Genomic DNA, 16,092 nt, shown 5'->3' with positions numbered 1-16,092 from the left:
AAGAACATAAATGACCTGATGGAGCTGAAAAACACAGTATAAGAATTTCGTGAAGCATACACAAGTATCAATAGCTCAATCAATCAAGCAGAAGAAAGGATATCAGAGACTGAAGATCAACTTAACGAAATGAAGCGTGAAGACAAGATTAGAGAACAAAGAATGAAAAGGAATGAACGAAGCAGCCAGGAAATATGGGACTATGTGAAAAGACCAAACCTACATTTGATTGCTGTACCTGAAAGTGACGGGGAGAATGGAAGCAAGTTGGAAAACACACTTCAGGATATTATCCAGGAGAACTTCCCCAACCTAGCAAGAGAGGCCAACATTCAAATTCAGGATATACAGAGAACACCACAAAGATACTCCTCAAGAAAATCAACCTCAAGACACATAATCGTCAGATACACCAAGGTTGAAATGAAGGAAAAAATGTTAAGCGCAGCCAAAGAGAAAGGTTGTGTTATCTACAAAGGGGAGCCCATCAGACTAACATTGGATCTCTCTGCAGAAACCCTACAAGCCAGAAGAGAGTGGGGGCCAATATTCAGCATTCTTAAAGAAAAGAATTTTCAACCCAGAATTTCATATCCAGCCAAACTAAGCTTCATAAGTGAAGGAGAAATAAAATCCTTTACAGACAAGCAAATGCTGAGGTATTTTGTCACCACCAGGCCTGCCTTATAAGAGCTCCTGAAGGAAGCACTAAACATGGAAAGGAAAAAACAATACCAGCCACTACAAAAACAAACCAAAATGTAAAGACCATCAACACTATGAAGAAACTGCATCAACTAATGGGCAAAAAACACCAGCTAGCATCATAATTACAGGATCAATTTCGCACATAACAATATTAACCTTAAATGTAAATGGGCTAAATGCCCCAATTAAAAGAAACAGACTGGATAAAGACAAATTGGATAAAGACTCTTTATCCAACAAATTGGATAAAGAGTCAAGACCCATTGGTGTGCTATATTCAGGAGATCCATCTCACGTGCAAAGACACACATAGACTCAAAATACAGCGATAGAGGAAGATTTACCAAGGAAATGGAAAGCAAAAAAAAAAAAAAGGAGGGGCTGCAATCCTAGTCTCTGACAAAACAGACTTTAAACCAACAAAGATCAAAAAAGACAAAGAAGGGCATTGCATAATAATAAAGGGATCTAATGGAATAAGAAGAGCTAACCATCCTAAATACATATGCACCCAATATAGGAGCACCCAGATTCATAAAACAACTTCTTAGAGACCCACAAGGAGACTTAGACTCCCACACAATAATAATGGGAGATTTTAACACCCCACTGTCAATATTAGACAGATTAACAAGACAGAAAATTAACAAGGATATTCAGGACTTGAACTCAGCTCTGGACCATGCGGACCTAATAGACATCTACAGAACTCTCCACCCCAAATCAACAGAATATACAGTCTTCTCAGCACCACATCATACTTATTCTAAAATCGACCACATAATTGGAAGTAAAACATTCCTCAGCAAATGCAAAAGAATGGAAATCATAACAAACAGTCTCTCATACCACAGTGCAATCAAATTAGAACTCAGGATTAAGAAACGCAGTCAAAACCGCAAAACTACATGGAAACTGAACAACCTGCTCCTGAATGACTACTGGGTAAATAACGAATTTAAGGGAGAAATAAAGAAGTTCTTTGAAACCAATGAGAACAAAGACACAACGTACCAGAATCTCTGGATGCTAAAGCAGTGTTTAGAGGGAAATTTATAGCACTAAATGGCCACAGGAGAAAGTGGGAAAGATCTAAAATTGACACCCTAACATCACAATTGAAAGAATTAGAGAAGCAAGAGCGAACAAATTCAAAAGGTAGTAGAAGACAAGAAATAACTAAGATCAGAGCAGAACTGAAGGGGATAGAGAACGAATGACCCTTCAAAAAATCAATGAATCCAGGAGTTGGTTTTTTGAAAAGATCAACAAAATAGGTAGACTGCTAGCCAGACTAATAAAGAAGAAAAGAAAGAAGAATCAAATACACACAATAAAAAATGATAAAGGGGAGATCACCACTGATCCCACAGAAATACAAACTACCATCAGAGAATACTATAAACACCTCTATGCAAATAAACTAGAAAATCTAGAAGAAACAGATAAATTCCTGGACACATACACCCTCCCAAGACTAAACCACAAAGAAGTTGAATCCCTGAATAGACCAATAACAAATTCTGTAATTGAGGCAGTAATTAGTAGCCTACCAACCAAAAAAAGCCCAGGACCAGATGGACTCACAGCTGATTTCTACCAGAGGTACAAAGAGGAGCAGGTACCATCCCTTCTGAAACTATTCCAAACAATAGAAAAAGAGGGACTCCTCCCTAACTCATTTTATGAGGCCAGCATCATCCTGATACTAAAACCTGGCAGAGACACAACAACAAAAAAAGAAAATTTCAGGCCAGTATCCCTGATGAACATCGATGCGAAAATCCTCAGTAAAATACTGGCAAACCGAATCCAGCAGCACATTAAAAAGCTTATCCACCACAATCAACCCAGCTTCATCCCTGGGATGCAAGGCTGGTTTAACATACACAAATAAACAAATGTAATCCATCACATAAACAGAACCAATGACAAAAACCATATGATTATCTCAATAGATGCAGAAAAGGCCTTTGATAAAAATTCAATACCGCTTAATGCTAAAAACACTCAACAAACTAGGTATTGATGGAATATATCTCAAAATAATAAGAGCTATTTATGACAAACCCATAGCCAATATCATACTGAATGTACAAAAGCTGGACGCATTCCCTTTGAAAACTGGCACAAGACAAGGATGCCCTCTCTCACCACTCCTATTCAACATAGTATTGGAAGTTCTGGCCAGGGCAATCAGGCAAGAGAAAGAAATAAAGGGTATTCAGATAGGAAGAGAGGAGTCAAATTATCTCTGTTTGCAGATGACATGACTGTATATTTAGAAAACCCCATCGTCTCAGCCCCAAAACTCCTTAAGCTGATAAGCAACTTCAGCAAAGTCTCAGGATACAAAATCAATATCCAAAAATCACAAGCATTCCTATACACCAATAATAGACAGAGAGCCAAATCATGAGCAAACTCCCATTCACAATTGCTACAAACAGAAGAAAATGTCTAGGCATACAACTTACAAGGGATGTGAAGGATCTCTTCAAGGAGAACTAAAAACCACTGCTCAAGGAAATAAGAGAGGACACAAACAAATGGAAAAACATTCTATGCTCGTGGATAGGAAGAATCAATATCGTGAAAATGGCCATACTGCCCAAAGTAATTTATATATTTAATGCTATTCCCATCAAGCTACCATTGACTTTCTTCACAGAATTAGGAAAAACTACTTTAAATTCATATAGAACCAAAAAAGAGCCCATATAGCCAAGACAATCCTAAGAAAATGAACAAAGCTGGAGGCATCATGCTACCTGACTTCAAACTATACTACAAGGCTACAGTAACCAAAACAACAAGGTACTGGTACCAAAACAGATATATAGACCAACGGAACAGAACAGAGGCCTCAGAAATAATGCCACACATCTACAACCATCTGATCTTTGACAAACCTAACAAAAACAAGCAATGGGTAAAGGATTCCCTATTTAATGAATGGTGTTGGGAAAACTGGCTAGCCATATGCAGAAAACTGAAACTGGACCCCTTCCTTACACCTTACACAAAAATTAACTCAAAATAGATTAAAGACTTAAACTTAAGACCTAAAACCATGAAAACCCTAGAAGAAAACCTAGGCAATACCATTCAGGACATAGGCATGGGCAAAGACTTCATGACTAAAACACCAAAAGCAATGGCAACAAAAGCCAAAATTGACAAATGGGACCTAATCAAACTAAAGAGCTTCTGCACAGAAAAAGAAACTATCATCAGAGTCAACAGGCAACCTACAGAACGGAAAAAAATTTTTGCAATCTATCCATCCAACAAAGGACTAATATCCAGAATCTACAAGGAATGTAAACAAATTTACAAGAAATAAACAAACAACCCCATCAGAAAGTGGGGGAAGGATATGAACAGACACTTCTCAAAAGAAGACATTTATGCGGCCATCAAACATGAAAAAAAGCTCATCATCACTGGTCATTAGAGAAATGCAAATCAAACCACATCAGAGAAATGCAAATCATGCCAGTTAGAACGGTGTTCATTAAAAAGTCAGGAAACAACAGACGCTGGAGAGAATGTGGACAAATAGGAATGCTTTTACACTGTTGGTGGGAGTGTAAATTAGTTCAACCATTGTGGAAGACAGTGCAGCAATTCCTCAAGGATCTAGAACTAGAAATACCATTTGACCCAGCAATCCCATTACTGTGTATATACCCAAAGGATTATAAGTTATTCTACTATAAAGACACATGCATACGTATGTTTATTGCAGCACTATTCACGATAGCAAAGACTTGGAACCAAAATGCCCATCAATCTTAGGCTGGATAAAGAAAATGTGGCACATATACACCATGGAATACTATGCAGCCACAAAAAAGAATGAGTTCATGTCCTTTGCAGGGACATTGATGAAGCTGGAAACCGTCATTCTCAGCAAACTAACACAGGAACAGAAAACCAAACACTGCATGTTCTCATTCATAAGTGGGAGTTTAACAATGAGAACACATGGGCACAGGGAGGGGAACATCACACACCAGGGCCTGTTGGGGTGTGGAGGCAAGGAGAGGGATAGCATTAGGAGAAATATCTAATGCAGATTACGGGTTGATAGGTGCAGCAAACCACCATGGCACCTGTATACCTATGTAACAAACCTGCACATTCTGCACATGTATCCCAGAACTTAAAGTATAACCAAAAATAAACAAATAAATAAATAAATAAAGCAATATTGCAAAAAAAAAAAAAAAGGTTAGTTCATCTTACCTTTCAGCTGCTCCATTATCCTATACCCCTACCTAGACACAACTCTCAGTGGTTCAGCGATTTATTCAGTGCTCTAGATTAAGGACTGCCAAACTCTAGGCCACAGGCCAAAGTCAGCCACCTGTTTTTCTAAATAACATTCTCTTGGAACAGAGTCATGCTTATTCATAATGTATTGTGCATGCCTTTTTTCATACTACAATGGGCAAACTGAGTAGTTTCAACAGACAATATGCAGGCCCCAAAGCCTAAAATATTTACTATCAGGTCCTTTATAGATAAAATTTGCCAACCCTTGCTCTAGATGTGGGCCTGAGTTCCAACTTATTTATTCACCTATCCTAAGCTTCACTTTTATCTTATTAATCTTTATGCTAATCTTTACAAACTAAAACCCATTCTTCTTAAGAAAGATAAAGCAAAATAGGAGTTGAGGCCAGTGATAGATGGCATCATATTATCTCTTGCCATTCCTCTGGATCAGATGCCCAGACTCTTACTCTGATTAATCTCCTTGCTTCTCATCTCATCACCCATCACATCCTCTCCGATCCATCTTCAAGGCTGAACCCAGAAAGACAGTCTTCTTAATAGGCAAATCCAATTTAACTACCTTAAACTCTTCAAGGGTTTCTCCTATTATATCCAAGACAAATCTAAACTCCTTATTATGATATAAAATGCCCTAGCCCTTGCCTGTCCTTGCCTGTCAGACATACTTGTCTCCCTCTATGTCCCTCAGCCATGTACACTCAATGCTTAGCCATGTTGAACTCCTGTCAGCTGCTATATTCTCTCAGCTTCCTTCTGCATTTTGCATGCCTTTATTCTCCACAAATACATCCTCCTTCTTCTTTACCACTCTTAAAGTCTTGAGTCAATTATTTTCTCCTTTGGAACTTTTCTGTTTTTCAGGTAGACTTGGGATTGCTTTGCTCTTTGATATCATTTTGCCCTGGGTGTAAGTGTGTTGACACAAACATATATCTCTATTGATCCATCTAGCAATCTTATCTCTCTAGATTGTCATTTTGCATTGTAATCCAGCTGCATGGTTGCCTCTGCAGACAACTGCAAGTAACTTTAGGGCATGAACTGTGATTTTGATCTTTTCATCTCTACTGTCTAATATATATCCTAGTACAGAAACTCGTGAGTTCGATACCTAATAGTCTCAGGGATTTTTTTCACAGTGCCTCTAGGCCAAAAGAAATATGTGACAACTCTGTTTACTAAGTAGTTTGGTCCAAACAATTTAATAAGTATTCATGGTCTAGCACTTCAGTAGCAATTAAAAAATAATATATGTAAATAGAAAGAAAAAATATTTTATATCATTTTTAAATAACCACAACTACTTATCAATGGAATGTGTAGAACCAGGAGGACGTTATACAATTTCTCAAACAGAGAATCACATTGGACACTGCCATCCTCATTTCCTGTTCGATACTGATTTTGGCAAGGTATTTATTTTTATTACAACAACTGCTGAAAATTCAGCTTTTCAAAGATAGGAAGTGACTGAAAGAAATATAGTGTGAGGTCATGTTGAAATGGTAAACTATTTGAGCTACTAATTTGCTCACAGTCTCAGAGATGTCAAATCTCACTGTGTTTCCCCTGGAAGTTAAAAATCACTCCCTATGAGTTCACTGCAGCATCCTCTGCAGGCAGTTTAGGAACCACTGCCCCAGTGCACAGAAGTTCATTAAATATTTGTGTAATCCACCATAGTGAGAATGTTTATATGGTAATTTACACAAAAATTCAATCAAGATATTGTTTCTTAAAGAGAAAAAATAGTTACTGGCATCAGCAAACTTTTTCAGCCAGATAATAAATATTTTGGGCTTGTAGGCCACATAGTATCCATAGCAACTACTTGACTCTGCCATTGCAGCATCAAAGCAAACATAGATAATACATAAATGAATGGGCATCACTGTGTTCCAATACAACTTTATTTACAAAAACAGGTAGCCAGCTCATAGGCTGTTTGCTGACATTTGTTATAAAAAGTCCTTAAAAAAGGTACAGCTTCCACACTAAAGTTACTAAAAAGTTATAAATAATTGATTGCCATTCTAACTGGTGTGAGATGGTATCTCATTGTGCAATCATCATGGCAATCATTAAAAAGTCAGGAAACAACAGGTGCTGGAGAGGATGTGGAGAAATAGGAACACTTTTACACTGTTGGTGGGACTGTAAACTAGTTCAACCATTGTGGAAGTCAGTGTGGCGATTCCTCAGGGATCTAGAACTAGAAATACCATTTGACCCAGCCATCCCATTACTGGGTATATACCCAAAGGACTATAAATCATGCTGCTATAAAGACACACGTACACGTATGTTTATTGTGGCACTATTCACAATAGCAGAGACTTGGAACCAACCCAAATGTCCAACAATGATAGACTGGATTAAGAAAATGTGGCATATATACACCATGGAATACCATGCAGCCATAAAAAAATGATGAGTTAATGTCCTTTGTAGGGACATGGATGAAATTGGAAATCATCATTCTCAGTAAACTATCGCAAGGACAAAAAACCAAACACCGCATGTTCTCACTCATAGATAGGAATTGAACAATGAGAACACATGGACACAGGAAGGGAAACATCACACTCTGGGGACTGTTGTGGGGTGGGGGGAGGGGGGAGGGATAGCATTAGGGGATATACCTAATGCTAAATGACGAGTTAATGGGTGCAGCACACCAGCATGGCACATGTATACATATGTAACTAACCTGCACATTGTGCACATGTACCCTAAAACTTAAAGTATAATAATAATTAAAAAATAAAATAAAAAAATAAAAAGTGATAAATAAAAGATGAGACTAAATACCATAAGTCCATATATATATGAATGAATAAATAAATTTACATTTTTGTGAGGAATGGGATTACAAAGAGAAAAAGAGAATCTTCACAAAGAAAAGCTTGGCAGAAATCATCCCAAAGTAAGCATCCTCAATAAAGAGATGAATGTGAAGAACATGTTGTAAGACATGCTGGTCTAAGATGCAATGAGAAGAATACAAAATCACTACTATGATATTAATGCCAAAAACCTATAAGTAAAAATTAATCATGAGGAAACATCAAAAAATCTGAATTGAGGGTCATCCTACAAAAAACTAACCTGTAATCTTCATAAATATCAGTCATGAAAATCAAAGAAAGACTGAGAAATAGTTCCAGAAAAATGATGACTTTAGAGACATGATAACAAAATTCATCTATAATGCAATGTATAATTTTAAACTGCATCATTTTGCTATAAAGAACAATATTGATATAACTGGTAAAAGTTCAATGTGGTGTGAGAATTAGATGCTAGTAATCTGTAGGTGCCAGGCAAGAAAGAAGAATGGTTTCTGCCTTTAAAGACTATATATTGTTTGGGTAGAAAAGACTGACAAATAAATTCACTATGAGGAACATACCATATAATTAAGTACTAATTTATATAAATGAGTTAGCTCTAAATCTTATCCCACTCATCTCAACCTCATTAGAAAGAGCAATTTAAGAAGTAGCAAAGATGCTTAACTAAGAAAGACATGGAGATAAGGGTAAAGAGTCACCACAAAAATATGAAACAGTGTTGACACTATAGAGCTGAATTAACTAAGAGAACAAAGAACCATAGCTCCACCATGGAATAGAGAGAGAGGCAGAACCCTAGAAGACCTCTGGTATCCATCAATTCATCCACACTTTTAGCTATTAGCTAGCCACCTTAGAGGTCCACAGTATTGCTGAGGCATAAATGAAAACTGCACACGTTGTGATGCTAATATACAAAGAAATAGGTCAGTTGGCAACTGCATAAACCTAGGTGATCATCAGAATTCACATGAAAATCAGCAGTCCAGAAGAGAGAAAATAGGTAGAGGCTTAGGATATTTTTCTAGGTCAGAGACTATCAAACTGAGATTATTAAAATGTGTTTTCTCATAACAAATAAACCTGGTCAAAGAAACAAAGTTAAACAAGTTTATTTAATTACAGAACTTCTTGGATCCTATAATATGCTAATACAAATTGTACACCTAAAAAGAGGGGGATATTATGCACAGCATTTCACTTAGATCAGAAACCATATTAAAACATCTAAGTGTAGAAAATATCTTAACATGGAGATACGATGAATAAAAAGAGCTACTTTGGGAGATATAACATCAACAATAACAACTATATACAAATGCCTCCTAGGAGCCTCGCAGTCTAAGGTGTAGTACCTTATTTTCTAAGGTGTAGTACTTTATTTTATCTTCGCAACAAACCTATGACATAATTCTGATCCCCATTTTACATTGAGGAAAATGAGGTATACAAAGGTTAAATACATTGCCAAAGGCCTATGGCTAGAAAGCAGTCAAGCCAGAATTCAGACACAGGCAATCTAGCTCCAGTGCCCATGCTCTTAACCACTACGCTATGTAACTTAAAGAAATTCTCACTCATTCATTTCAAAATAAATTATTAGTTGGATATTAAGCAAGAATGAAAAATAAACATGATGATTAAACAGAAGGCTACGAATTTTAAAAGTCTTGCTCAATTAAACTTGGGATGGGGTCAGGCAGTAAAAACTACATAATTGCAATTATGAAGTATACAATCATGATAACCCATAGTTCATTAAAATTAAGAAGCATTTCAAGCAAAGAATATGCATCCCAATTTCCTAATCCACACTAAGGACAACAACATGGTGAACACTTTGGAAGGGTTCTCACCGTGATTCTCTTCATATCTAGCTGGCGCAGCTGCATCATATTCTGAAGGACAGTGTGTTTGTACCATGACTCTTGAGCTATGGGATTGCCATCAAAGGTGATGTCCGAGAGGGAAGAAGAGTCAGCAAGGCAGGAAACACTGTCAAAACTGCAGGAGAGACAAAAACCACTGGATTATTCTGAGGCCTTAAGATAATACTTTCACTTTTAATAGACTTTATTTTTAGCACAGTTTTAGATTTACAGAAAAATTGAGAAGATAGTACAGAGTTCCCATATACCCCATACCCAGTTTCCCCTATTGTTAACATCTTGTGTTAGTATAGTATATTTGTTACAATTAATCAACCAATGTAAACATATTCTTAGTAGCTAAAGCCTGTATTTTATCCAGGTTTCCCTTAGTTTTTACCTAATGTCCTTTTTCTGTTCCAGGATCCCATGGAGGATACCATATTACATTTAGTTGTCATATCTCCTGAGGCTCCTCTTGGCTGTGACAATTTCTCAGACTTGCCTTGTTTTTGATGACTTGACAGTTTCGAGGAATACTCATCAGTTATTTTGTAGGATGACCCCCTATTAGGATTTGTCTGATATTTTTCTCATGATTAGATGGGGGTTAAGATACGTACTTTTTTTTTTTTTTTTTTTTTTTTTTTTTTTTGAGACCAGGTCTCACTCTGTCATCCAGGCTGGGTTTCAGTGGTGCAATCATAGCTCATTCTAACCTCAAACTCTTGGGCTCGAGCAATCCTCCCACCTGAGCAACCCAAGTAGTTGGAACTACAGGTATGTACCTTCATGCCTGGCTAATGTTTTACTTTTTATTTTGTCTACAAAATAAAGAGGGTCTCACTATGTTGCCCAAGCTGGTCTTGAACTCCTGTTTAAGCGATCCTCCCACCTTGGCCCCCCAAAGTGCTGGAATTAACAGGCATGACCACTATGCCCAGCTGGTATATATTATTAATATGACTTATTACTGTTGATGTTGACCCTGATCAACATGTTCAAGGCTGAGGCTGAGGTTATGTTCTTCAGGTTTCTCCAATGTAAAGTTACCATTGCATCCTCTCCTTTTCATACTCAACTATTTGTAAGGAAGTCACCATGTGCAGCCCACACTCAGGGAGTGGGAAGTTAAGCTCCTCCTCCTTGAGGATACAGAGTCTGAACTCATGGATATTTATTCTATGCTTTGGGTTATTATCCAATACAATTTTACTATTTTGTTGTTCAAATTGTTCCAGCTTTGGCCATTGGAAGCTCTTTCAATTGGCTTCTATGTCCCTTTGGTTCCCATCGACGTGGATTTTTTTTTTCTTTTTCTGAGCACTTTCTTACTTTCTGGCACTACAAGATTTTCTATACTCATGTATTCTCTAGACTAATTCCTGTCCTGGTCCTAGAATCAGCTATTTCTGAGGAGCCATAGTTCCTTTTATTGGAGACTAGTATTAGAAACAAAGATCTGGGGGCTAAGTGTACTTCTTGCTGTTGTCGGGTCATTTCCTTTAGTCCCTCTCAGCTGACACAGCAAGAAAATATATGTGTGTACAGAAACCTGCGTATATGCATATATCTATAAATATTTCTCCAAGTAACCATCTGTCCATCTGTGCCATCTGTGTCTATATTAAGCTAAAGATGAATTTATACTGATGTCTCCAACTCTAATCCATCACCAAATGAATCATTCTAGCCTCCTTCCCTTGCTTATCTGAACATTTCTACTTCAACAAGAAGTTTGGCTCCAAACCATCAACTCTCCATTTACTTAATTATTCAATTCCAATATGTATGTATAGAGGTATCAGAATGTTTAATGTGTACCCCCAATGAGAAACAACTTTATCAACTAAAGTACAATGATTAGGTGCAATTGCTTTTGCATTTAGTTTTACAGGCTCATTTCCAAAGTTTCTTAGATCAGTGCCTTTTCCCCCACCCCTTTAGGGAGGTTGTTTCATACATTTTTAATACAGTTAGATTCTTTTGTCAGTCTGCATTCCTTTCTGAGATCCTCTAAACTCCTAAGTGATTTTTTAAAATTTGCCTATATTAAGGCTTACTTTTTAATTATGTAAATTTCTACAGGCTTAATGTCATGTATCCGCCATTAAAGTATCTTAGAGAACCGTTTCATGACACTAGAAAAATCTGCTGTACTTTAGCCATTTGATCTTCTCTCCTCCTCCCAAATCACTGGCAACCACTGATCTTTCTACTGTCACTATAGTTCTGCCATTTCTAGAATGTCATATAATTGGAATCATGTAATATGTAGCCTTTTCAGATTGACTTCTTTCACTTAGCAATATGCATTTGTTTCATCCATGTCTTTCTGTGGCTTCATAGCTCATTTATTTTTATCACTGAGCAATATTCCATTGTATGGATATACCATAGTTTCTTTATCCATTCACCTACTGAGGACATCTTGGCTGCTTCCAGTTTTTGTTGATTATGAATAAAGCTGCTGTAAATATTCACCTGCAACTTTTTGTGTGGGCATAAGTTTTCAACTCAAATGGATAAATACCTAAGAGTATAACTGCTGTATATTACAGTAAGACTATGTTTATTTTAGTTTTGTAAGAAACTGCCAAACTATCTTCCAAAGTGGCTGTATCATCTTGCAATCTTAACAGCTCACCATCCTCACCAGCATTTGGTATCTGTGTTCTGGGATTTCAGCCACTCCAAGAGGTACATGGTGGTATCTCATTGTTTTAATATGCGATTCCCTAATGACAAAAGATGCTGAGCATCTTTTCATATGCATACTGCCATCCGTGTATCTTCTTTGTGTTTTCAGCTCTTTTGCCCATTTTAAATTGGATTCTTTCTTCTCTTACTGTGGAATTTTAAGATTTTTTTAAAATTTGGATACAAGTCTTTTATTAGATATATGTTTTACAAATATTTATCCCAGTCTGTGGCTTGTCTTTTCATTCTCTTAACAGTATCTTTCACAGAACAGATGTTTCTAATTTTAATGATGCCCAACTTAACAATTTTCTCTTTCATAGATCCTACTTTTGGTCTTGTATCTAAAGACTAATTGCCAAATCCAAGGTTGTCTGGATTTTCTCCTAAGTTTTCCTTAGAAGTTTAATGGTTTTGTGTTTTACATTTAAGTCTATGATCCATTTTGAGTTAATTTAGTGAAAGGTGTAAGGTCCATGTCTATATTCCTTTTTTTTCATATGGACATCCAATTGTTCCATTACCATTTGTTGAAAAGAATATCCTTTCTCTATTGAATTGCTTTTGCTCCTTTATCAAAGATCACCTGACTATATTTGTATGGGTCTATTTCTGGACCTTTTATTTGGTTCCATTGATACATGTGTCTACTCTTTCACCAATATCACACTGTCATGATTACTGTAGTTTTATAAGGGATCTTTATTATATACCTTTGAAATGATTTAAACACTTAGTTTATTTACTACATGAATGACACATGTTTTGCTCTGATAAGAACATGAAGTTTAATTCCTCTCCCTGTAAGAATGTTATATCACTCCTCATCAGACCACATACATGAGTTATTGGGCTCAACTACTGGACTTTAAAAAAACATATAAACCCAAGATTTTGACAGATTGATAACTTAGGCTTTGTCAGGGCTACTCTATGTCAGACACTTCTCCAAAGACCAAAATATCAGACTAGCAGGGTTGCTCTCTGTCAGCCTTTGAACTATCCTCCAAAGCCCAGTAACACTGGCACTGCTTGCTAGTGTTGAGGGACCTTGCACATTGTTATGGATGTACACTGTGGTGATCAAACCATCCCTCCTGAAACCACTTATAGAAAAGTACTCTCCAAACTTTGATTAGACTTTACATCCACAGAGGCAAGCTTCCATTCTAATTTAGCAACTAGACTTTAAAAACTGGACTCTAAACTAAATTGGAACTCATCCAATATGTGGATAATGTACTTTATCTATTCAGTATATTCCCTATGATGTTTGTTCTTGTTATTCTTCCATTCTTTGAGCATTATGAATAAAAATGACAACCTCTTTGTATGGCAATAAACTGTGTGATTTATGAAAATATAATTGATCATCTGTTTATTTTAACCATACAAAACAGTCTTGCAAAAGGTTAGTGTGACTCCTCCAACTTTATTCTTCAGTATTGTGTCACTATTCCAGGTCTGGCCTTTTCATATAAACTTTAGAATTCAATTGTTGATATCTATAAATAACCTATGGGATTTTGATCGGGATTTTCTTTCTTTCTGGCCTTTTCATATAAACTTTAGAATCCAATTGTTGATATCTATAAATAACCTATGGGATTTTGATTGGAATTTCCCTTCCTTCCTTCCTTCTTTCCTTCCTTCCTTCCTTCCTTCCTTCTTTCCTTCCTTCCTTCCTTCCTTCCTTCTTTCCTTCCTTCCTTCCCTCCTTTCCTCCCTGCCTCCCTCCCTTCCTCCCTCTTTCCTTCCTTCCTTTCTTTCTTTCATGGAGTTTCGCTCTAGTTGCCCAGAATGGAGCGCAATGGCACAATCTCGGCTCACTGCAACTTCCGCCTCCCGGGTTCAAGCGATTTTCCTGCCTCAGCCTCCCGAGTAGCTGGGATTACAGGCATGCACCACCACGCCCGGCTAATTCTTTGTATTTTTAGTAAAGACAGGGTTTCACCACGGCCAGGCTGGTCTTGAACTCCTGACCTCAGGTGATCCGCCCGCCTCAGCCTCCCAGAGTGCTGGGATTACAGGCGTGAGCCACTGCGCCCAGCCGGGATTTTCATTTTTTAAAGAAATAATCACTTTTCTAAATAATACCACAGGGCACCTTGGTAAAACTCATTTATATTAGAGTCATTCTCACTCAGTACACAAATACTTTACAAATACTTTATTTATTCAGGCACTAAATTACCAGTACTTTGTAGTACTATAAATACTTTATTTATTCAGGCACTAAATTAAATATATCTTCTCACTGTGTCAAGAAAAGCTAGATGATATAGAATATTCATGGTATAGAAAATAATGTAAGTACTAACAAGGTTGAGGCACGTTCTACAGCAAGAATAAAGTTCACTGCTTTTATTGTCATATTTAAATATTTCTTCTATGTTTTCCTCACACTCAAGGTAAAAAGATACCCTGCTATTAATTATTTTACCTCAGAGCTTGTCTTTACCAATCTAAAAGGTAAACCTCACAATTTATATGCAATTCATAGTGTTCGAGACATGTTTAGATAAATATTGGAAGGCATTTTTTAACAAACTAGTATATGAAGGTGAAGATGTGAGTTTATAAATTTAAATTTAATCATCACTTAAAGTATAAACAAGCTTGAACAAACATAATTTTTCCCACCTAGCATTGCCAAAATTCATTTTCTTCATCAATATAAAAGTCTCAGAACAGTTTCTGGTATTTGTGATGGCTTTTTCTCTCCTTCCCCCATAATTGTGTACATAAAGCTTGAATCAAATAAAAATGCTTCTGAAGGCAATGTTTTATTTCTTCCACTTTGTTAAAGTGAACTAACTCATCACCTTCCCTCCACAAATCTGCTTTTCTATGTGTATTTTCTATTTGATAAATGATACCACCATCAAAACAATAATTGAGAATGGGAACTGTAAAGAGTCATGAAGGGATTTTAGGCAAGGCAGGTAATATGATCAGAATAGTATTTTAGAAAAATCACAAATTAATAACGTCATGAAGGGTATACGAAAAAGAAAAGAGATAAGAATCAAAAGCTAGTTATAAAGTAGATTGCGGTAATAGAGGTGAAAAACAGGGCTTAACATGTCAAAAACCAAGGTAGTAGTCAGGAGAGTAAAGAGGGGAGAAGTTCTATGGAAGTTTAGAGTGTAGCATGGACAGAAATTAGTAATCTTTGGATGTGATAAAGAAAGGAATCCAGAATAACTCCAAGTTTCTCTCTCAGGTGAACAACTAGAGTTATGGTTACAAGGGTACATACTCTGTCAAAATTCATTGAACTCTACACTCAAAATGTGTGCATTTTATTATATGTAAAATATATCTTTAAAAATTAATTTACAGAGAAATTTTAAATTATAAAAAATATATATTTGACAGATTATCTTTTCATCTATCAAGTCTCCTTTTCCTGGAACACTGTTATGTTGGTGGCCAATGGCTATTAAGATACATTTCAAAAGGGTTTTCTCTAAGTTTTCCTCCAACTACCATAGGATGGGCTCACTAATTTCAACCTTAAGGTGTTAACTAATGTGAAGAGCAGAGGTAACAGAGCCAGTAGATGTTGAAGAGCATTTTTTTTCCAATACTCAACCTAACTCAATAGAATTAAACTCTAAGTTTCTTGAAGACTGGAAAGATACTGTGACCAC

The 16,092-nt window shown here is 36.6% G+C and overlaps 1 protein-coding gene across 5 annotated transcripts in view; it reads right to left on the bottom strand.

Moving 5' to 3' along the window:
• LRRC49 (leucine rich repeat containing 49) overlaps positions 1-16,092 on the bottom strand; it is a 154,213-nt gene that overhangs the window by 71,979 nt on the left and 66,142 nt on the right. For all 5 annotated transcript variants that reach the window (XM_054451461.2, XM_054451462.2, XM_054451463.2 and 2 more), the window contains one exon: positions 9,725-9,872. In XM_054451461.2, coding sequence (XP_054307436.1) covers positions 9,725-9,872 — 148 coding nt within the window. The remainder of the gene's footprint in view (positions 1-9,724; positions 9,873-16,092) is intronic.

Source organism: Pongo pygmaeus, chromosome 16 (assembly GCF_028885625.2).
Source record: "Pongo pygmaeus isolate AG05252 chromosome 16, NHGRI_mPonPyg2-v2.0_pri, whole genome shotgun sequence".
In the NCBI taxonomy this organism is placed as follows: Eukaryota; Metazoa; Chordata; class Mammalia; order Primates; family Hominidae; genus Pongo; species Pongo pygmaeus.
The sequence above is the reverse complement of the archived record's forward strand: the minus strand, read 5'-3'. Positions and strand labels throughout refer to the sequence as shown.